This window comes from Pseudophryne corroboree, chromosome 5 (assembly GCF_028390025.1).
Source record: "Pseudophryne corroboree isolate aPseCor3 chromosome 5, aPseCor3.hap2, whole genome shotgun sequence".
NCBI classification, from domain to species: domain Eukaryota; kingdom Metazoa; phylum Chordata; class Amphibia; order Anura; family Myobatrachidae; genus Pseudophryne; species Pseudophryne corroboree.
Genome location: NC_086448.1, coordinates 317,170,442 through 317,195,088, shown reverse-complemented (window position 1 = coordinate 317,195,088; position 24,647 = coordinate 317,170,442). Strand labels below are relative to the sequence as shown.

Below are 24,647 nucleotides of genomic sequence, written 5' to 3'. Positions count from 1 at the left end.
GTAACACATGTAACAATGACAAAAGTAACAAATGTAACAATGATAAAAGTAACAAATGTAACAATGATAAAAGTAACAAATGTAACAAAGATAAAAGTAAAACTGTTAAATGTACAACTGTTAACCCGTGCAAGTTGCACTCCATGTTAAACTTCCCTCAGGATTACCAGCAAGAAAGTGAGCCCAGCACGATGTCGGCACCTTTTCCAGCAGCCATCATACAAGACATCCAGGTGGACGCGACCAAATCGGTAAAGGCAGTAATCAAACCCCCTAACGGAGGGTCAGGTGAGGTTGTGTCCACAGGTACGTACGGTGTTATATATCACGCACAAACAAATGTACCTCATATTGTAGAACCAACACAAGATGATGTAATTGAATTTAATCCTGTCAGGGTGATCACAGTCCCCAATGGGAAGACTGACGCTCAGGGAATCATTCCCGTCAGGGACAGTGCAATGCGCCGTCCCTGGTCCCGGATGGAATTGAGAGCAATTATGTCTGAATTCCCTGATCCTAGGACAGATCTAGTTGCATGTCAGAGGTTCATTAAAGAACTAGGAAACTCCACAGAACCCCTCCAACAAAGGTTGGCAGACAGTGCTGAGGGCATGTTTGCCCTCCAGTGTTGACCCTGCAAAATTTATTACTGATTGTAAATTAGACACAGAAGTAATGTATGTCAGGAATGTATTAAGCAGATCAACCGACAGTTAGGAAAATATTTCCCAGCCGTTGTCGAGTGGAACATCAAAAGACACCTGGAGTCACAGGGCAGTAAGCAAACGACAATCAGTAGACAAGCCCTGACAACGAAGCCACACCAGCTTAAGACCCAAACCCCTGTGAGAAATTCAAATGTGGTAGTTTGTTACCATTGTCACAAAGAGGGACATTTTGCAAGAGATTGTAGATCAAGAAGTAGACAAAAGTCATATCAACCCCCTAGACAACAACATAACCATGGTATCCAAGGAATCAGAGAAGTACAGGGAAAGTGGTTGATGGTGATGAGCATCCAAGCGTTTGAGGAGGCATCAAATCAACCAAGACCCCAGGTCACTGGCACTTGGAGGAAGCCCAAGGTTTGTTATTTGTGTAAAAGGGAAGGGCATTACGCCAGCAACTGTAACAGCCCACATAAAGTCAGACCCCCTAGACAAGAACATGAGCAAAGTCGGGATACACAAAATTGTAATCAGGTACCACATATGTAAAATTTTGATCTACACCCATAAGATGCAGTCAGGAAAGGTGATCATTAGGACTGATAGTAAGCCTGAAGGTACAGTTAATGATGTTAGGAGGTCAGTTCCTTGTAGACACAGGAACGGCCGGGTAAAACGTTGTAATTTGTCTGTAAATGTTTCTTTTTTCCCCATCTCTAACGTTCATCGGCAGTACTCAAACATCACATAGCTACTTGGTCTTTGCAGAAGTCTACCTAACCCCAGTGTGACCTACCGACATCGGTGTGTCCTGGCCAGGCACAAAAGGGTGGAGTGTGGAAATACAGGTGGGGAGGGGACTGCGCAAAGATACCAATGGATGTGTTGGTGTGACAGCCTGATGGTAAACGGAAGATCTGACAATGTTTTTTTTGTTTGTTGTTTTAGGTAACATATATATGAATTGTTCTCTCTCTCGTTTGTTTTTTTTTCTTCCTCTTCTCTCTCATGTTCTCATGCTTTAAAGATGGTATGTCACACATCAGTTAGACAAATGGCAATGCAAGATTTTTGCTCCTTACAGAAAGATCGCAGATTTGGAAGTAATGTTGTATCGCCAGAATGTTCGTTTGGAAGACTGAGAAATAGCACCTTTGAGATGACAGCAGAGCAAAAAAGAACAACAAGACTAGAGGACAAAAGACATCGTAACAATTTTCTTTCCCCTCAATTATTTTTTTTTGTACCCCCATTACAAATTTCTTTTTTTCCTCCTATAAGATGGACTTGCCCCAAGAGACTGTGATCTGGATTTCCTGTTGACCATGATGTTGACCAGAGCAGTCTGTTTCGGTGAGAGTACCATGGAGGTCGAGAAAGGATCTGGAATGGGTTCTGATGACCAGGATGGAGGCGTAAATTTCCAAGAACAACATAATCACCGAGTAAAGGCGAGTATCAGAAAACGATCTGGTAGCATTGACAATAGAAGGAATTGTGAAGGATTGTTAGCTGAGGAGAACTGCATCTGTAGGCATTGTGACAGCATAGTTGAGGATGGGTGCATCAAGAAATGTCAGTCCAGTTTTAATGTCCACATGGACCGGCATCCATTGAGTGACTATCACTCCTTAGTGGGTAAAGTGTTAAACCAGACAGACTGTTGGGTATGCTCTCAAGTACCTCAAGGTCATAGCAAATCAGGACTAGTACCATTCCCTTTAACTGTAGGAGAGGTACTTGAGCTAAGTGGTGGGAGGCCGGTGGACAAGAGGTTTAATATCTCTAGTCCTCCTAGTTTGAAGCTCCACCAATATCATGTGGATAGGTCCTTAGTATGCTTTAACATTTCCAATCCCTGAAAGCCGGGAAATTGGGAAGTGTCATGGAGTAATCAAACCATGACCTTTTCATACAGAGCCGACAGAATGCCCATAGACACAGAACTTATACGCCAGATAGCCGACCATGGAAGATTTTTCCGGTATAGGTACACTTTAGGAAGTAGGACCATGCGAGTTGGAGAAGTATCACCAGGATACTGTGCACATATCGTACAAACAGATACGTGTACTAAACAGATGGGAGAATTAGGGTTAGGAGGTTTCACATGGAAAGTTTGTAAAATGGTAATGTCATACTCAGTCCCATATGTTCTCCCCGATGATGCATATTTCATATGCGGGAGGAAGGCGTATAAGTGGCTTGCCCCAAACTCAGAGGTATTGTGTTATATTGGAAAAGTACTGCCTGAAGTAATGACTGTAACCCATAACAAAATGAAAGATATTCACCGCAGTGCCCAAGCTCCTTATACTCACACTCATTACGAGCACGTCGTTAAACGGCACCTGATAGAGAGGACAGAGCATCCGGCCTCTGATCTGATCCATGAATCCACCGGGATTCAATTCCTACTCGCGTTAGATATCACTCATACCGCCAGAGGAGTGATAAATTATAAATATATCTGCGCTTGCAAATTTGTTAGACAATATCACCGAAATGTATGACGACACGTTCAGGTACACTGGGAAAGAGTTACAAGCCTACAAAACAGAACTGGTTCAGCATAGGATGATTCTCAATTACCTCACAGCTGTGACAGGCGGGTATTGTGTTACCCTAGCAACTCAGTATGGTGTAAAGTGCTGCACGTATACTACAAACAGCACTGAGGACCCGGCCGAGGTCATAGACCAAAAGATGGATGACATTTTGCAATTGAAGTGGGAGTTTCGAAGGAAACACAATCTCACACTCGCTGCTGTGGGTAATGAGCTGACCAGTTGGGTGTCATGGTTGAACCCACGAAATTGGTTCTCTGGTTTAGGAGAATGGACCCAAGGCATTATAATGGACGTAGGGAAATTTCTCTTGTGTATTCTGGGAGTCGTCATATTGGTTGGCCTGATATTTAGATGCGTTCGGACTTTAACGAAGTGTAAAGGTAGTACCAGAGTGATGAGTCTGAGGAGCGAGGACACTGTAATAACAACAACTAATTTGATTTATGACCCAACGATAGAGACAATGTTGTGATGAAAATGTGATTCCACGGTCCGTTTCTTTCACCCGTTTCTCCTTTGTTTTCCTCCAAGGTACAAAGACATCCGCTTGGAAGAAGAATTTGACAACCTCTTTTATACAGACCATTGATGAACTAATGCTACAAGCCCCCAATATCCCTAGTGACTTTAACTTTTACGAAAGCCCAAATATTTTAGTGACTGTAATTTTCTGGACAATGGAAAAGCTTTTGTCACCATTTATAGCAAAAGCATCGAGAGACATTAGACAACATGTACATCAAGACAAGACATCAGACAAGACCTCAATCGGCGAATGCATATTAAACTCACATAGTTTATGACTGCATTTATAATAATTGCTTCTTATCTTCACCTCTACAACCTCCAGGTAATGACACACATAGTCGACAGGGAATATAGACACATATATCAGCATTCACATGTTCCCCCCTTCATGTATCATCAACTAAATGTGCTCCCCCATTTGTTGCAACCAAAAGCCGAAAAGAGCTCGGTAAAGTTTGACAGCCCATCCACAGACCCTTAATACGGAATAAGAAGGATTCAAATGTATACTTCGCAATACCTCGAAGCTTGATTTAAAACACGTACGGCACGATGATACATGACCCCTCAAACATGGATTCATACACACATGCTTCTACTATCTCACTAGGTCATACCTTTTTCCCACCTTCTCCTCTCCTCCCTTTACCCAATCATAAAAAGGTATTTACATGATGCCATATATTTTTCTTTTTTTGAACAGTTTTAGGAAGTGGCAGTTATTGATGACTGCCAAAGGGTGGACTGTCAAAGTCGGAAAAATATCATGCTACACGTTGCCATATATTCACCCCATGCACTTGCCCGCTGCACATGCACATTTTCTCCCGTGCGTGTGCATATTTGCAGTTGCGTGACGACACCTCCACGGGCGTGCGCTCGGGCGCGTGGTATGTGCATTTACGGTAGAGTTTGTGTGCGTCTGGCGGGCGACTCAATCGTTACATAGTAAATCCAAATAGTATGTTTTATAGATAATGTTCCCCTTGATGATAACTGTAAGTTTGTTTATTATAACTGGTCCCTGGACAGAGGAATTCCTCTTTGCATGATACGAAGGGTCAGACAGGGTTTGAGCAGTGGTGTTTGGTACCTAACTAAAGAACATTTTATTAGAAACAATCCGGTGCTGGTTAGGTAAAGATTAATCGCTCCTGCGTATAGTTATGTCTATTAGTAGTTTCTGGACATTTACTATATTTGCGGTTCATTATCCATGCGGCGGGAATCCTGAGATTCCCTCCCACCTGAGCAGTTCGATATAGTCATATATATTGGTAGATGCTCAATTAGCTTAGTGATATCATTCAGGTGCTCGAAAGGGAGGGGTATTTCTGAGCAAGAAAAAAGGGCAATTGGTTTCCCCCAGCACCCTGAATGATAACCGTAACCAGATATAAATCCCACATGATAATAGAATTCAGAGATCTTCATTACACATATTTGCGCAAATGTGTGAATAAGCCCCAAAGCCGCATCAAGGCGTCTCTGTATATTTGGGGTCCCTAGCGCTATATCTAGGTGCAGGGTGTGGCACCCGAAAACACCAGCATAAGCCATAAAGCCCAGCGTAGCATACCAGTGAGAAAACTATAGTGTTAATAAATTAGTATTTAGGAAGCCGAAGCTATAGAGAAAGTGATACAAAAATGAAATGCAATTAAAATAGAGAAATAGTGTTAAGAAATTAATAAGTGAAAAGTGTTAATAGAATGTAAAGGTATGCCACACTAAAGCCATCCAGCTCAGCCAGTCCAGAGGCACCACACCTCACACCTCCATTACCCCAATCTGGGTCTAAGATTAACCAGCAAGGAGCCACATGATAATGGCTCCTTACTACAATATGTCTAAGCTAAGAGCTACCTACCATTGGAGCAACCCCATAATGCTCCATGTGGCATGTCAGGGCCTGCACCTCCTCCTAATGCAGGAACCTCTCTGCCTCTCACAACAAACATATATATTGGTAGATGCTCAATTAGCTTAGTGATAGACGCCTTGATGCGGCTTTGGGGCTTAACCACACATTTGCGCAAATATGTGTAACGAAGATCTCTGAATTCTATTATCATGTGGGATTTATATCTGGTTACGGTTATCATTCAGGGTGCTGGGGGAAACCAATTGCCCTTTTTTCTTGCTCAGTTCGATATAGTCACAACCCACCTGTTCAAACTAACCTATGACCTTTTGTTATAATGCGGGGAGACATTCCTGTGTCCAATGAACAATGAGATTATAGGTCCCTTTGTAGTGTACTGTACGCAGTGTATATAAGAACAGCCAGCCTGGCCAGCTCAGTCTTCTCTCCACAACGGTTTTCATCATTGACTAACTAGAGAGCTGGTACCAGGACTGCGCAGCGATCGTTCCCCGGTGTGTAAGTTATTCTCTGTAACCAACTTATTCTCTGACTGTATTTTGCCACGTTCTCTTTCTCTCTCTCATTGTATGTTATTGTTTGCGATTGTGCCGCTATTGTATATTTATGTGTAGTTATTCTGCTTAGATATTGATGTTAGTCTGTAGTGTATGAACTGTTAACTGTTTTCCCCTTTTTACATAGCTAAATATTGTTAGTAAAGGTGTTGGAACCTTAGCAAGGTATTGTGTGTTTATTACATTACTGAGGGTATTTGGAGCGTCTCAATCGCTCAAACAGCTTTCACATTAACAAGGTCAAGCAGCGTTATATCGCTACAGTATTTCAGTAGTAAGGTTTACAGTACAAACTCAATCTTTCAGTGTGTTGCATACAAGGTTTACTGAGTGTCATCCCGTGAGCGTCTGCGCCGCTCGTGTTCCCCTCGTGGTCACGAGCGTCCGCTTTGCTGGTAGCGTAGCATTACGGTAGTCGGCCGCCTATAGCGTGCTCGACACCAAGCGTTAAGCTGTGAGCGAGCGTGCCACGTGTGCGTCTCGACCACGGTTAAGCGTCTGCTACGCTAAGTGCGTACCCTTACGGTACCCCATACGCCAATTGCGTACTGAGTCTCTTACCCATATATAGTGAATGTTATAAGGTAATAAATCGGCATTATCAATGTCCCAGAACTTTCTTAAACTCAACATGTCTAAGACTGAGCTTATCATCTTCCCACCCTCCCACACAACCTCACCTCCCACAATCTCATTATCCATTGATGGCACGACTAGCTCCTTTAGCCCCCAAGTACGCTGTCTTGGTGTAATCCTTGACTCCTCCCTGTCCTTCAAACCACACATTCAGCACCTCTCACAAACCTGTCATTTTCATCTAAAAAACATTTCCAGGATCAGACCTTTTCTCACCCAGGATACCACTAAGATCATTATTCAATCACTGATTATTTCCAGACTGGACTACTGTAATCTCCTCCTAACTGGCCTCCCTGACAATTACCTCTCTCCACTCCAATCTATCCTCAGTGCTGCAGCCCAGCTCATCATCTTCACCAAACGCACTACATCCACCTCCCCTCTCCTACAAGCCCTTCACTGGCTTCCCTTACCTTTCAGAATCCAATTCAAACTTCTCACAATCACTTACAAAGCATTCACCCACTCCTCTCCCATTTACATCTCTGACCTTATCTCCCTTTTCTCTCCCACCCGTCCTCTTTGCTCTGCTAATACACACCAACTCTCCTGTCTTCTGATTATTTCCTCCCACTCCTACCTCCAAGATTTTTCACGTGCTGCTCCCTTTCTCTGGAATTCTTTACCTCTCCCCCTCAGAGTCTCCACCTCTCTACAAGACTTCAAACGGGCTCTTAAGACCCACTTCTTTACCAAACCCAGCCAAATCTCATCCTAACCCTCTGTTCCACGCTCTCTATGTACCCCATCTGTGTCACCACTGTCTGTCTACCCCTCCCCTTAGAATGTAAGCTCTCCCAAGTAGGGCCCACTTCCCTCATGTGCTTATCCTTTTCTTTCTTTAATAATCCTCAGCTGGCCAAATCCCGCAGTTTTGCGGCCACCTTGGAACTTATCTCTATGTCGTTTACTGGTGTAGTTATGCTTACCCTGTACTTGTCCTATATTGTCTTCAACTGTAAATCACTGTTTTCCTGTTTTGATTATGTGCATATGTACTCTGTAATTGGGCGCAGCGAAACCCTTGTGACGCCATATAAATAAAGGATAATAATAATAATAATAATAATAGACATGTACAAACTGCACATGTCAATGCTAAACAGACTGTATTCAGTTTGAACATCAAATAATTTAACCAAATGTAATAGGAGAGTAGTAATATTAATTAAGATAGGTATAAATAGGCTGAAGCAAGGATCCCCCGGGCAGGGATACTGGGTCTGTCCAGGGGTTCCTGAGGCTTATTGCGGACCTTCAGGATGGTATGAAGCAGTGGTCTCATAGGAAAGTCCACAGTGAGGTCCTTTCTAACTGCTTTTAGGATTTGAATTATATACCGGTAAATCCTTTTCTCGTAGCCCGTAGAGTATACTGGGGTCCACATTAGTACCATGGGGTATAGATGGGTCCACTAGAAGCCTTGGGCACTTTAAGAAATCAATAGTGTGCACTGGCTCCTTCCTCTATGCCCCTCTTACCAGACTCAGTCTAGAAACTGTGCCCGAGGAGAAGGACATATCCTGAGGAAAGATGTAACAGAACAGTGGTGAGATTCGAACCAGCACACACAAACAAGAGGAAAGTCATACTAACCAACTTGAACAGGAACAGCAACAGCTGAACCAACAACATTACTTAACAAAGTAACAGTGCAGGAAAAACGAAGCACTGGGCGGGCACCCAGTATCCTCTACGGACTATGAGAAAAGGATTTACCGGTAGGTAATTAAAATCCTAATTTCTCTTGTGTCCTAGAGGATACTGGGGTCCACGTTAGTACCATGGGGATGTACCAAAGCTCCCAAACTGGGTGGGAGAGTGCTGAGGTTCCTGCAGAACTGACTGACCAAACTGAAGGTCTTCAGAGGTCAAAGTATCGAACTTGTAGAACTTAGCAAACGTGTTCGAACCCGACCAAGTAGCTGCGCAGCAGAGTTGTAAAGCCGAGACACCCAGGGCAGCCGCCCAGGAAGAACCCACCGACCTAGTAGAGTGGGCTTGTACTTTAGGAACCGGCAATCCTGCCGATGAATAAGCATGCTGGACAGTAAGCCTGATCCAGCGAGCAATAGACTGCTTTGAAGCAGGACACCCAATTTTCTTGGGATCATAGAAAACAAACAGCGAGTCAAATTTCCTGTGACAGGCTGTCCGCTTCACGTAGATCTTCAAAGCCCTCACAACATCCAAAGACTTTGATGTAGAGGAGGTGTCAGTAAGCACCGGAACCACAATAGGTTGGTTGATATGAAACGCAGACACCAACTTAGGAAGAAATTGCTGACGAGTTCTGAGTTCAGCTCTATCTTCATGAAAAATCAAATAGGGGCTATTGTGAGACAACGCCCCCAGTTCAGACACACGCCTTGCAGAAGCTAAGGCCAACAGTGTAACGGTCTTCCATGTAAGAAACTTTGCGTCAACCTCCTGTAAAGGCTCAAACCATTCCGATTGTAGGAACTGCAACACCACGTTCAGATCCCAAGGTGCCGTGGGAGGGACAAAGGGCGGTTGGATGTAAAGAACACCCTTCAAGAACGTCTGAACCTCAGGGAGGGAAGCCAATTGTTTCTGGAAGAAAATGGATAAGGCTGAAATCTGGACCTTCAACGAGCCCAAACGTAGGCCCATATCCACACCTGACTGTAGAAAAAGGAGAAAACGTTCCAGTTGAAATTCCACTGCAGGAAATTTCCTGTTTTCACACCACGAGACATATTTTTTCCAAATACGGTGGTAATGTTTAGACGTTACCCCTTTCCTGGCTTGGATCAGGGTTGGAATAACCCTGTCCGGAATGCCTTTCCAGGCTAGAATTTGACGCTCAACTTCCATGCCATCAAACGTAGCCGATGTAAGTCATGATAGACGAATGGCCACTGTTGTAGAAGTTCCTCTCGAAAGAGGCAGAGGCCATGGGTCCTCCAGGAGCATCTCCAGTAGATCCGCGTACCAGGCCCTTCTTGGCCAATCCGGAGCAATGAGAATTGCTTGAACCTTTTCCTTTTTTATTTTTTTGAGAATTCTTGGGATCAGTGGAAGATGTGGAAACACGTAAACCATTTGGTAGACCCATGAAGTTACCAGAGCGTCCACCGTCACTGCTTGCGGGTCCCTCGACCTGGAACAATACCGCTTTAGCTTCTTGTTGAGACGAGAGGCCATCATGTCTATCTGTGGAATTCCCCACCGACGTGTTAAGGACTCGAACACCAGCGGGTGAAGGCCCCACTCTCCTGGGTGGAGGTCGTGTCTGCTGAGGAAGTCTGCTTCCCAGTTGTCTACTCCCGGAATGAAGATTGCCGACAGTGCCACCACGTGTCTTTCTGCCCAGAGGAGAATTCTTGTTACCTCTGACATTACCTCTTGTTACCTCTGAATTACAACCTGTGTAATTCATGAGTGTCCCAGGCTAAACGGACGATAATATGGTCAGCCAAATATGGTTATTCAATCTAGGCGCAACCTAAAGCTGCCAGTCAAGGAATTATGCTTTCCTTTTACATCAGTTATGTTTACTCACTCTTTTTAATTGTAAAGTAATAGAATTCAGAGCTTTCGGTTCTATCTTTTTAATCTGCGGAGTTATAATGTTGGTAGAAATTAAACAATAAATTAGTAAAATATCCGTTTCGACCATACCCGCTTGTAAGCCTGTATTCTGTCAGGTAGACACTAGGTGGCGCTCATGTTTTATATTTGAAGGTCAGTTTATGTAAAAAGTCACGTCGCGTTCTTTGTGTGTCACACGGCGCCTGGGCACTGGCAGCAGGCGCGGTGAAGATACGTCACGACACAGACAGGAGCTGAGCTCGGTTGCTAATAGCAGTGTAGTGCGGTATAATAGAATTAGTGTCAGTGGGAGATGTCGTGGTTGCGGGCGGCCGCGGAGCTGCATCCGGCTAGTGAGGAGGAGGCCGAGGTGTTTGATGAAGGGCAGGACGAGATGGAGCTTGTTCAGAGGGAGTGGAAGAGATCCATGGAGCAGAGACTGAGGGTAACAATAGGGGCGCCTGTAGTGGCATGGCCGGTCGGGGGGGCGCGCACACGGGCCATACAGAAGTGTGTATATAAAGGCGTGTATATGGCAATACAGGGGATGCGCCCTCACTTATGTAGGTGATGGCGGTAAGTGCACATCAGTGGGTAAATCAGGAACATACTGCTGCTGGCTGTGTGGCAAGCAGTACCCACATATTGTTATATAAAGTATCACTGACATTTACAAGTGTCCAGGAACATAAGTAAGCAGAATAGATCTGTGTGTCCTCCCAACAGATGATTCTCTCCCCCCCTCCCCCTGCTCTCATTCTACATGACAGTGACCTGTTCCCTGCACCGTTGATAAAGAAGAAATGTCTTCCAAATTTTCAAGTGTACCCTGAACAACACGTAAAGTTAATAGAGATCTAGGACATTCACATGATGCTGCACATATCAAACGTGCTGTGACTGCTGGACATCATTGCAGCACAAGAAGAGTAGTTATGAGTTGTAGGTACCACAACATGCTGCAGCTCCTTTGAGATGAAAATGTTGAATTATATGTAAAAGATAACTGCACATAGATTACATTCTACATAGAATACTGCTAATTACCTGGACCAGTAGAAATGTTATAGGACCGTTCACTTACCATACGTGACCACTGGACATAGGCGTAATAAAGTTCTACTGAATATTTAGTAGTAATGTCTAATAAACTTTAACACATGCATAATAATCGGAGAAGAAAAAAATGGAACTCTTGGTGACAATGGACTGACCTGATATCACAAACTAATCTGCGTTCGAGGTGTTAAATTCTTTTCTAGTGCTTGAAATTTGATTTTTCTCACTTTATGTTGCTGCAGTTTCCACCAACATCAGCCATAAAAACAATTATGTGAAATAAATATTACCACTTAATTTACAATTGTGATTTATGCTATTCTCCTAACCTTATAAAATGATTGATTCAAATAAATGTATCAGCCAATACCTGCTGTGACAGAAGTTACATGTAGCAAATTTATAAAGCATTGACACCTCTGTATCTGTGTTATTGCAGGAGGGCTATCTTGATGGGATAGAAGCTGGAAAGGAAAACTCTTTGCAAACAGGGTTTAATTCAGGTTACAAGCTGGGAGTGAGCATGCTTATGCCCTGTGGAGAACTTAGAGGAACATTAAGGTATGCCAAAACCCATTTATAAAATAGTCTTTGCATTCACTTGTTTGTAATGTATTGCTAAATAACTTGATTACAATTCAGATTGCTGTAAAGTGCATCACCGGAGTCATTTTCAGCTGGTATTACTCATTTGTGGGCAGTCTTTTGATCAGAATTTGTTGTGATGCAAAGTTCTTGTAATCAGAGCCTTACATTTTCATTGTATTAGAATTCTTAGGATTGGTTTTGCAAACCCATTTTCATCTGTTAACAGGAGAGTAATGCTGACTTTTATTTTCCTTAGTGCTCTTGTCACTTGGTGTCAAGTTCACCAGTTGGAACCTTCCATGACCACACAGCTTGGGGAGCTACTGACTTCAGTGTGTCAATGTGAAGACCACATCGTGAAGGTCTTGTCTTCCATTCACCAGGTCGCTCACCCTACAGATTTATCAAGCTCTTTGGAGGACATGGATCTCGCCAGCCACATACATGAGGCAGATAAGAGGTCCTGTAGTGCGGGTCAGGATTGCTGCCACAACCAGGAATCTCTGCCATCTTCACTGCTTAGCGGTTGTAGGACTACACAGCAGCTGAGTGATGTAGTGAAACAGGAACTTAGCCGGATTCTGGGAGATACCCATGCTATAGCTCAACAGCTGAACATGTCTGAAGATCTACTTTATTATTTGCAATCTCTGAAAACAATGTATTTAACATCTTGAATTTTCTGCTGCTTTATTTCAGCACTGTTCTAGTTATGTTTTATCAACAGGAGAAACTATTTGTCCGATATCTCTGCCCTGGAATGGTTATATAGCAATATTAGATTATGAATAGCCATTAAATTTGGTTTGTTTCTTGCAAGTTCTTCCGTCCAGTGCCTAGGCTGGAAAATGTTTCTTCTTTAGTATATAGGAACTTTAATTCCGTAAACACTGAAAAGCATAGTTATCCGTGGGCGAATTGATAATTCTAACACAGATATCTGATCTTTAATCAGTATGCTTGGAACTCTGCTTTTTACAGGTTTTAGGGGGTTTTCTGCATTAACTTGGAGCACCATGCTCAACATATAGTAGTTTCCATTTAAACATTGATCAGATGGTGTGGTATAGTGCAGCTCAGGATCTAATAAATAATTAAGGGGTTCGTGGTTTGAGAGTATGTACTAAAAGGAACTGTAATGATATGTAGTATGTGTACCGAAATGCATTGAACGAAGTGTCGTTTAAGAGGTGTATTTATTAAAAGCAATGTCGGAGTCACAGTGCTCTCAAGTCAGGTATGTCTCTCGGTACTATCGTTTCTTGAGTTTACCCTCCTAAAAGGTATACTACCACTTCAAGGGGACCATTTCATAGAGGGATTTGTTCATCTGTTGTTCCCCATATAATACACTAGTGTAAGTCCCTCCCTTGGAATAGCACTGCTTCTGCCAGGTCTTAAGCGCCCTACACATTTGCCAATGTGTGCGGGCGATATGAACGAGAAATTGTTCATATCCCTCGTGTGTATGCACCAACGATGAACGATGCGTGGCCCCGCGGTCGTTCATAGTTGGTTCTCCGTCGCTTTGCAATGCAAGTAAATTTGGACAATGAACGATCATCATTCAGATCGAACATCTGCAAGTGTGTAGGGCCCTTTACATGGCAGGCATCTCTGGCTGGACTTCAAATTTTACATGTCAAATGAATGGTGGTACCTTATTAGCTGTCTATGGTATCCAACCATTAAGATTCTACATTAAATGTAATACAGAACATCTGATGTTTGTGTTTTCTGTTTGTGTAAGATCTGCACAGCAATGTGCATTAAAATTCTGTATATCTATACCATTGTGGGACCTAAAGGATGGATAGCAAACCACAGATGGGGACTTCCATTTATAGGTTTAGATTTGCTATATCTAATGTACATTGTGTTAGAAATAACATAAATGGCCATTTCCTATTTAGCTCCACATATGTGCAGATAAATTTGGTAGATGCAGCTGTTCTGTGCATCTTGGAGCTCACCTCAACTGAGCACAGGGAAATAAAAGGCAAGAGTAACAATTTCTGCAGCAGGTTACATTGGTTTCCACAGGGAATCATCGGGGTGTAGAGTGGATCTTGATCCAGAGGCAGCAACAGGGTAAAGCTTTAGGCTGTCCCAGGATGCATTGGGGCCTCTTCTATAACCCCGCCTCAAGGCACTGAGAGCTCAGTTTAAGTTGCTCACTTAACAGGTGGGCTGCACTGGGCAGCCCTGGAAAAGCTTTTTATGACAGAAAATATCTTCAAAACTGGGCTGTCAGCGCTGTATGTCATGGTGACAATTCAGCGCTGCAGCGCCATCCCCTCCCAAGCGGCGTTGCATACTCCACCCCCTGTTCCCAGGTTCTTGCGACTGAGACGCTCCGGGTTAAAGCACGCAGTCGCTCTCCTGGTTTGCGTGGCTGCTATGGGGAGGAGGTAAGAGGGTCCCCCAGGCGGGACCCGCCATTAAATCACGTTCCGTCCGCGACCTAGGGAGTCGGCTTGCAGCGCTGCCGTGGACACTGTCACCGAGCAGGGACCCCACTAGACCACCAGGGCAATAGAGCACAGGTCGGGTGTACTAACGCCCCATTTAATAAGGTTCGCTAATACCTGGGGTGGAAGTCCAGCATAGGGGAGCTGGCGCTTGACCTGTAGCCTCTCCCCAGCCCAGGGCGACATTTAATATACATTTTCGTGCCCTGGAGCTGCCTCATTCTCCCTCGCTCCCTGACTGAGATGCTGGGTGCCATCTTATAAGCATAGTTGCGGCTTGTCTCCCATGTAAAGTCGTCTTTCTCTTACGTCCTAGAGGATGCTGGGGACTCCAAAAGGACCATGGGGTATAGACGGGATCTGCAGGAGACATGGGCACACTATAAGACTTTGAATGAGTGTGAACTGGCTCCTCCCTCTATGCCCCTCCTCCAGACCTCAGTTAGACTTTGTGCCCAGGAGTGACTGGACACACACAAGGGGAGCTCTCCTGAGTTTCTCTGAAAAGACTTTTGTTAGGTTTTTTATTTTCAGGGAGACCTGCTGGCTACAGGCTCCCTGCATCGTTGGACTGAGGGGAGAGAAGTCAGACCTACTTCTTCTTAGTTCAAAGGCTCTGCTTCTTAGGCTACTGGACACCATTAGCTCCAGAGGGTTCGATCACTTGGTGCGCCTAACTGCTTGTTCCCGGAGCCACGCCGTCAACCCCATCACAGAAGAAAGAAGACTTCAGTGACGGCAGAAGACTTCGGTAACGGAGGGGGCGCCCTGGGCAACAGTTACTGAGGTTGTTTAACACTGGCAAGGAGCATATTTTAAGTGCCTAGGCACTAAATAGAAGACCCCCGCCAGTATAAATATTTGAAATTGAGTGGGACTACAGCGCGCCGGAAGGGGGCGTGGCTTAGCCCTCACAGCTTACCAGCGCCATTTTCTCTCTTCACAGACACTGCAGAGACGCTGGCCCGGACCTCCACTCTCCTTATTAAGTACAGGGAGCAAAAGGGGTGGGGGGGGCACGGTCAATTGGTGCTATTTAAACAGCGCAGTGATCATATATTATTTCTCATACGTCCTAGAGGATGCTGGGGACTCCGTAAGGACCATAGGGTATAGACGGATCCGCAGGAGCTTGGGCACACTATAAAGACTTAAACTGGGTGTGAACTGGCTCCTCCCTCTATGCCCCTCCTCCAGACCTCAGTTAGACTTTGTGCTCAGGAGTGATGGGTCACACACTAGGGGAGCTCTCCTGAGTTTCTCTAAAAGACTTTGTTAGGTTTTTTATTTTCAGGTAGACCTGCCGACTACAGGCTCCCTGCAGCGTGGTAGTGAGGGGGGAGAAGCAGGACCTGCTTCTTCTTAGTACAAGGGCTCTGCTTCTCGGCTACTGGACACCATTAGCTCCAGAGGGTTCAATCACTTGGTGCGCCTAGCTGCTTGTTCCCGGAGCCGCGCCGTCAACCCCCTCACAGAAGCCAGAAGAAAGAAGCTGGTTGAGTATTAGAAGAACAGAAGACTTCAGTGACGGCAGAAGACTTCAGTAACGGAGGTACAGCGGTCGCGCTGCGTTTCATGCTTCCACACACCAACGGCACGTGCAGGGCGCTGGGGGGGGGAGCGCCCTGGGATGCAGGTTACTGTTGTTTTACTAAGACTGGCTTTGAAAGCGTTTTCGGTGCCTGGGCACCGTGTCCCATTCCCCCGCCAGCATGTTAGAGCGCGCTTCGCGCCATTAATCCCCCGCCGCCGGCTTTCATGGGTGCAGGGCGCTGGGGAGGGGGAGCACCCTGAGCAGCAAGTTACCATTTCTTTGTTGAGGGCAAAAAGTGTTTTATGTTGGCGCTGCCGGGGCTCCGTGTCCCGAACCCCCGCCAGCGCGTGTTAGCACACTGCCGCCTTTTCTCCCCCACCGCCGGCTTCTGTGGGTGCAGGGCGCCTGGGGAGGGGGAGCCCTGGGCAGCATATATAATATGTAGATATGAGCCCCCAGCGCCGCGCGTGATTCCGCCAGTCATAGCGGTGGTCGCGCGCCACGTCGGTGCTCCCACACACCAACGTTCTACTTGGGTGCAGGGCGCAGGGGGGGGCGCCCTGAACGGCAGTTTTCGATAGTATATAGTGTATTTACACTATATACGAGTCCAGCCTGTACATTTTTGATAAGGGGCTAGAGCGTGCCGGGAAGGGGCGGAGCTTAGTCCTCATAGAGGAGTCGGCACCATTTTCCTCAGATCCCCTCCAGGACTTGCTGTATAGTAAGATGGAGGGGGGGGGGGGGGACACAGTGTTTTAATGCTATATGGGGGTCATATAGCATTATGTTTGATAATGGACGCATAATCCTTGTTGTAATACATAAATTCACTGTTTCCCTGTTTGTTTACCCACTATCGGTTAGTCGGCAGGTGTGAGGGCTTTGTCACGAGCTGCTGTGGGGATAACTGTCGGCTTCGCCGGCGCATGGCGATACTTGATTCGGTAAATTAAGTATTAGCAAATTGGTGTTTGTGTGCCTAAAACAGTAAACACGATAGGGGAGATACAGTTGTCTGCATCAATGGTATTTCCTGGGTAAAAAAAATACAAATAAAAAGAAAGGAAAATTATCAGGCTGTTATTGCCTTGTACCTGTGTGTGTGTATGTATATATATATATATATATATATATATATATAGTAAAAAACAGTGCTCAATGAATTTTCCAACACGTGGAACCACAAGTCCCAGCACTAGCAGTGTACTTTCCAACGCGTGGAACCACAAGTCCCAACACTAGCAGTGTAATGTCCAAGACCGTCCACGTGTATCCAATGATTATATTCGGTCTGAGCAGCACTTAGTATCCTTCAGAACGGCGTCTCCCTTTTGCCAGTATCCAAAAGGCAAACTGATTTCTAGAAGAAGAGTAAGAAAATAAATACATTTTAACTGATTAATGCACTGAGGCGCCCCTTCTTACTCTTCTTCTAGAAATTATATATATATATATATATATATATAAGTATAAGAATGCCCGGCACTCCCAGTGTACTGTGGCAAAAAACCGGGTGCTCTCCGCAGTCGGCAGTAATGCAGGAAAAGAAAGAAGCAGCGGCACTCCGTTGGTATAAACAATCAGATGTGTATTCAAGTCAAATACATAACAGTGGTCACATACAAAACCAACGTTTCGGGGTCGTGAGACCCCTTTGTCAAGGCGTGAACGGTGAAAGAAAGAGACCCACTTAACTTTATAGCACCCTGGTGAATCCCGCACGTGGATGAAGACACAGGGCCGGGCGCCGTCAATCACGGGGGTCGCCGGAAGTTCTCCGGCGTCTCCAGGATATGACGTGGTGACGGGTCTGCGGCGCGGTTGCCATGATAACCAGTGGCGCTTCCCGGAGCACCCGCGCCGGCTCTGTGAGAATTAAAGAGTGCAGCAGTGAAGTTAAAATGTAGCAGCCATAGCAGGGGCACAGTGTAAAATGAATACATGGGGGGCAGAGCTGGAAACAAATAGAGGAAAAAAATATAATCCCATGCAAAAATAATGCATGAGCCTGTTGTGAAACTGCATGATGAGCACGCTTTGTGAAATCAGTAGAATCATTATGATACATGTTGGAAGAAGCAGTTGCCAGGGGTACAGAAAGGGGGAATTATCAAGAAAGATGGAAGGAAAGATTAATAGTAAGACCATGGGACAATCTTAGTGAAGCAGAGAGGAGCCGACGGAGGGGGTAAAAAGGGTTAGCGCAGTGAGGACGGAGAAGGAAAGGAAAACTGACAGGAACAAATTAATGAGAGAAAGAAAGGGGGGGGGAATCAGTTGTGTACTGCGTGTAGAATAAAGTTGTGACGTGGGAAACTGAAAATAGGGGGTTACGTGAACCCAAAACAATGGGGAGAAAAGAAGGGGAACTGTGACGAAGAGACGTGTCATTGACCTGCTGTGTAGTGTACTAAATCAATGTGCAACTGTAAAGAAATGGAGATGTGGTAGGCGTGATATGCACAAGAAGAGTGTGAGTGGGACAGTAAGACTGGGAATGTAAAGTAAAGGGGTGAGTCCTACCAAAGTGCAGGACAAGAAAAGCTAGGGCCCACATGCATCTGGAAAAGGGAACAAGATAGGTGCTAAAAAGCCTAACCGTGATTAAAGACAATATTGTCCACATGTACATTAAATCTAGACCGAGTTGGGCATAAAATAATTATCCGAATTAGAGACTGTTCCACTGGATTTTGTCGTTGAGACCCTTAGGTGGAAAAGTTTCCAGTTTGAAGATCCAGCGGGCCTCCAACTTCAATAGAGCGCCGCTCCTGTCACCTCCTCTGAGATTTGCTGGAACGTGATCGATGATCAAATGTTTTAGTGTATCTGCTGAATGTCCCTTGGCTACAAAGTGCTGCGCCACTGGTTGATCAGAACTTCCCTTCTTGATAGCCATGTTGATGGCTGATCTATGTTGCGCCATCCTCGTTCTGAAGCTGGTGATGGTCTTGCCGACATATCCTAGCCCACACGGGCAGGTGATGAGGTATACCACATAAGAGGACGTGCAGGTCATAACATGCTTTAAATGGAACACAAAGTCCTTAGATGGATGTTTGAAGGATGATCCACTGATCATATTCTTGCAGGTAGTGCACCCCAGACATTTATAACAGCCGGGCTGTTTGGTGAGGAAATGTGACGGTGCAGGGCTGGTAAACCCCGTGATGTCAGCGTGCACGATGGTGTCTTTAATGTTTCTGGCCCTCATGAAGCAGTTCATGGGCCTCTTGTTTTTGAAACAGGCAAGTTTTTCATCAGTGGCCACAATGGGCCAAAGCGCCCGCGTGGCCCATTGGACCACCGGGCTGGACGTGCAGAACTGACTTTTCCAAGGTATTATACCTTCTTTCCTTCTTACTGTTGGGTGCAGCAGATCCTTCCTATCCATCATCATGACCTCATTCTTGTGCTTCAGCAAATCAGCCTTATTATAACCTCTCTGGAGAAATTTGTCAATGACTTTATCCAGTTGGACTCCCAAAGTGTTATGAGTACTGTGGATCCTGGCTGTGCGTATTAGCAGCGACCGAGGTAGACCTCTTATGAGGGGTTTGGGGTGATGGCTGCTCGCCAAAAGCATCGTATTTTTATCCGTTGGTTTAATATAGATGGAAGTACTGATGTTGTTGTTGTGGATAGTGACCTGTACGTCCAAATAGCTGATAGTGGACGTATCGCATTGGTAAGTGAATTTGATATGGACCGCTGCTTGATTGATGTCTTCGGACCGCTGCTTGATTGATGTCTTCCATCATACTGGTAAACTCATCTTTGCTGCCAGTCCACAGCATGAAGACATCGTCGATGTAACGACAGTACGCTAGAATGTTCTGGGAATATGATGGATTAGAGAAAAACCCCTATTTTCAGTTTCCCACGTCCCAACTTTATTCTACACGCAGTACACAACTGATTCCCCCATCTTTCTTTCTCTCATTAATTTGTTCCTGTCAGTTTTCCTTTCCTTCTCCGTCCTCACTGCGCTAACCCTTTTTACCCCCTCCGTCGGCTCCTCTCTGCTTCACTAAGATTGTCCCATGGTCTTACTATTAATCTTTCCTTCCATCTTTCTTGATAATTCCCCCTTTCTGTACCCCTGGCAACTGCTTCTTCCAACATGTATCATAATGATTCTACTGATTTCACAAAGCGTGCTCATCATGCAGTTTCACAACAGGCTCATGCATTATTTTTGCATGGGATTATATTTTTTTCCTCTATTTGTTTCCAGCTCTGCCCCCCATGTATTCATTTTACACTGTGCCCCTGCTATGGCTGCTACATTTTAACTTCACTGCTGCACTCTTTAATTCTCACAGAGCCGGTGCGGGTGCTCCGGGAAGCGCCGCTGGTTACCATGGCAACCGCGCCGCAGACCCGTCACCACGTCATCTCCTGGAGACGCCGGAGGACTTCCGGCGACCCCCGTGATTGACGGCGCCCGGCCCTGTGTCTTCACCCACGTGCGGGATTCACCAGGGTGCTATAAAGGTAAGTGGGTCTCTTTCTTTCACCGTTCACGCCTTGACAAAGGGGTCTCAGGACCCCGAAACGTTGGTTTTGTATGTGACCACTGTTATGTATTTGACTTGAATACACATCTGATTGTTTATACCAACGGAGTGCCGCTGCTTTTTTCTTTTCCTGCATTACTGCCGACTGCGGAGGGCACCCGGTTTTTTGCCACAGTACACTGGGAGTGCCGGGCATTCTTATACTTTATATAAACGGGCTCCAAGGTTCCTTCTCTGTTGCCCACCCGAGCCAAGGCACCCACTTACAATTTAATATCTACAATGGTACAGTATTATTAGGACACCTTAGTAGCAAGGCGGTGTCATCCAGCACTATTGGACACTTTTCACTCTCTGACACCATCTTCTTAAGCAGCACATATACCATAAGCACAGTATGGACAAGCTGCAAGGATCCGGAAATGGCCACCAGGCGGGTTGTCAGACCGCTACAGCACTTAAAGGGGATATGTTCAGCTTCAACACGGAGGACGCCGAAAGGCTACGCTTCAAAGAGAGCCTGCCTCTGTTGGATACGCACCTGGAAGCACAGGACATCTTTCACCAATTATTGCGTTTAAAAAAGAAAGAAACGGACTTCCTCATGCATGGTATCTCCTTGTCCGATTACCATCGCGAACAAATGATCCCACGCGGCTTCAGGATAAGAAATGTACCCACACTGGGAAGATATAATCCGGAGTTCTGCCGCAAATGGACGGCCATCCTGAACAAGTGCAGTTTGGACTTAGTCCTTCTAGTAATAGAGGAGGTGGGCCGAGAACTAAGAACGACTAGAGAGAAAATTACTACCTTTGAGAAGCAATGTTTGAAGACTCTGCAGGAAAACACCACACAAGACTGGGTACTAAAGTTGCAGACACAAGTCGACCAGTACAAACGGGAACTTGTCAGATTTAAGAGAAATAAGCATCTCATAGTGAAATCAGACTATGAAGAGAATAAGGTGTACCGCTGGCTTATGGGAGGTGATGGACGAAGAGAGGAACAACCCAGGTTTACTTTCAGAAGAAATTGGCGGAAACGTAGGGATGATTCCACGTATTCGGCTCAATCGTCTAATAGCGACAGCGAGTTTCCAGTCCCCGAGCCAGAGGAATCCCCGATACAAGATGGGACCCCTTTAGGCGGGGCTTCTACCAATTCAGGGGACCCCAAGACAAAAGGACGCCCACCCGCAGGGGGTCCAAAACAAGAGGCAGCAACAAAAACTCCTCCAACAAACGGAAGACTTAATTTTCAATCTCTCTGATAGAGTTTTCACTCCAACAGAAATAGCTGTACTAAATAAAGGCTTATCTTACATCCCTACCAGTAGACATGATGAATTTACTTGGAAGATGGACTTACACCGCTTTTCGCGGAAGCTACGACTCCAGGAATACTTCCAACACCATCAACCTGAACAACCCACTTCTGTCTTTGACAACTTTGAGAGACAACATGCTACCTCTAGGTTTGATCCCCAATCCTCAAACCCATCCCTCAAAACCTTTTCTCGACTACTGGCCAATTCAGTTCAACGTTACAATGCCACTCCGGTAACACAGCGTAACAATTTAACCAGGGCAGAACGGAGCGCCCTAAAGGATCTGGGCGATGCCAGGGACATTATCTTCCGCCCTGCCGACAAGGGGGGTGGCCTGGTTATCCAGAATCTAGAGGATTACCGCACAGAGGCCTTACGACAGTTAACAGATGCCCAAACGTACCAGGAACTAACTTCGGACCCCACTGCTGGCTACAAGCGGGAATTCGATCTAATCCTGGATGAAGCTCTAGAAAGAAAACAGATTACATTTAAACTACACCGGATACTGAAGAAAGAGCACCCAGTTTCGCCAGTCTTCTTCACGACCCCCAAGATTCACAAAGATGCTCATAGGCCCCCGGGCAGGCCTATTATCTCTGCCAGATCGACACTATACCAACCCATATCCCAGTTTTTGGATAGCATACTCCAACCACTGGTCATCAAACAACAGTCATATATCAAGGAAACCACAGATTTCCTCAATTTATTGGATGACATTTCTGCTGTCCCCACAGGTACTCTATTGTGTGTTATGGACATTTGCAATCTTTACACCAGTATACCACATGAAGGAGGCCTGGCCGCTATGCAAGAATTTCTAGTGCAAAATAACACGCAGGATGTGGACAGAACGCTGTTTGTACGCTTACTGGAACTCACCTTAAAAAGAAACTATTTCCTATTTCTCTGACGTCCTAGTGGATGCTGGGGACTCCGTAAGGACCATGGGGAATAGCGGCTCCGCAGGAGACTGGGCACAGCTAAGAAAGATTTAGGACTACCTGGTGTGCACTGGCTCCTCCCACTATGACCATCCTCCAGACCTCAGTTAGAATCCTGTGCCCGGCTGAGCTGGATGCACACTAGGGGCTCTCCTGAGCTCCTAGAAAGAAAGTATATTTTAGGTTTTTTATTTTACAGTGAGATCTGCTGGCAACAGACTCACTGCAGCGAGGGACTAAGGGGAGAAGAAGCGAACCTACCTAACTGGTGGTAGCTTGGGCTTCTTAGGCTACTGGACACCATTAGCTCCAGAGGGATCGACCGCATGGAACTGGCCATTGATGTTCGGTCCCAGAGCCGCGCCGCCGGCCCCCTTACAGAGCCAGAAGCAAGAAGAGTCCGGAAAATCGGCGGCAGAAGACATCAGTCTTCACCAAGGTAGCGCACAGCACTGCAGCTGTGCGCCATTGCTCCTCATACACACTTCGGTCACTGAGGGTGCAGGGCGCTGGGGGGGGCGCCCTGAGCAGCAATAAAAACACCTTGGCTGGCAAATATATCACAATATATAGCCCCAGAGGCTATATATGTGATAAATACCCCTGCCAGAATCCATAAAAAAGCGGGAGAAAAGTCCGCGAAAAAGGGGCGGAGCTATCTCCCTCAGCACACTGGCGCCATTTTCTCTTCACAGTGCAACTGGAAGACAGCTCCCCAGGCTCTCCCCTGTAGTTTTCAGGCTCAAAGGGTTAAAAAGAGAGGGGGGGCACTAAATTTAGGCGCAATATTGTTTATACAAGCAGCTATTGGGGGAAAAATCACTCAGTTATAGTGTTAATCCCTGCATTATATAGCGCTCTGGTGTGTGCTGGCATTCTCTCTGTCTCCCCAAAGGACTTTGTGGGGTCCTGTCCTCAGTCAGAGCATTCCCTGTGTGTGTGCTGTGTGTCGCTACGGCTGTGTCGACATGTGGGATGAGGAAGGTTACGTGGAGGTGGAGCAGAGGCCGATAAATGGGATGTTGTCCCCTGTGGGGCCGACACGAGAGTGGATGGATAGGTGGAAGGTATTAACCGACAATGTCAACTCCTTACAAGGCTGGATGACGTAAAACAGCTGTGGGACAGCCGGCTTCTCAGCCCGCGCCTGCCCAGGCGTCTCAAAGGCCATCAGGGGCTCAAAAAAGCGCCCGTTACCTCAGATGGCAGACACAGATGTCGACACGGAGTCTGACTCCAGTGTCGACGAGGTTGAGACATATACACAATCCACTAGGAACATCCGTTACATGAGATCGGCAATGAAAAATGTGTTACGCATTTCTGACATGAACCCAAGTACCACATAAAAGGGGTTTTATTTTTGGGGAGAAAAAGCAGCCAGTGTTTTGTTCCCCCATCAGATGTATGAATGAAGTGTGAAAAGTAGCGTGGGTTCCCCCAATAAGAAACTGGTAATTTCTAAAAAGTTACTGATGGCGTACCCTTTCCCGCCAGAGGATAGGTCACGTTGGGAGATATCCCTTAGGGTGGATAAGGCGCTCACACGTTTGTCAAAAAAGGTGGCACTGCCATCTTAGGATACGGCCACCTTGAAGGAGCCTGCTGATAAAAAGCAGGAGGCTATCCTGAAGTCTGTATATACACACTCAGGTTATATACTGAGACCTGCAATTGCCTCAGCATAAATAGTGCTGCTGCAGCGTGGTCTGATACCCTGTCAGATAATATTAATACTCTAAGACAGGGATAATAGTTTGCTAACATAGAGCATATTAAAGACGTCGTCT

At 45.7% G+C, this 24,647-nt stretch overlaps 1 protein-coding gene across 1 annotated transcript; it reads left to right on the top strand.

The window, feature by feature from the left end:
* Nucleotides 1–10,602: 10,602 nt before the first annotated feature.
* Nucleotides 10,603–13,770, top strand: YAE1 (YAE1 maturation factor of ABCE1). The gene is made up of 3 exons (XM_063922494.1): nt 10,603–10,850; nt 11,904–12,025; nt 12,309–13,770. The coding sequence occupies exons 1-3, from the start codon at nt 10,719–10,721 to the stop codon at nt 12,727–12,729; spliced, it is 675 nt and encodes a 224-aa protein (XP_063778564.1). The 5' UTR covers nt 10,603–10,718; the 3' UTR covers nt 12,730–13,770.
* The last annotated feature ends 10,877 nt before the right edge of the window (nt 13,771–24,647 follow it).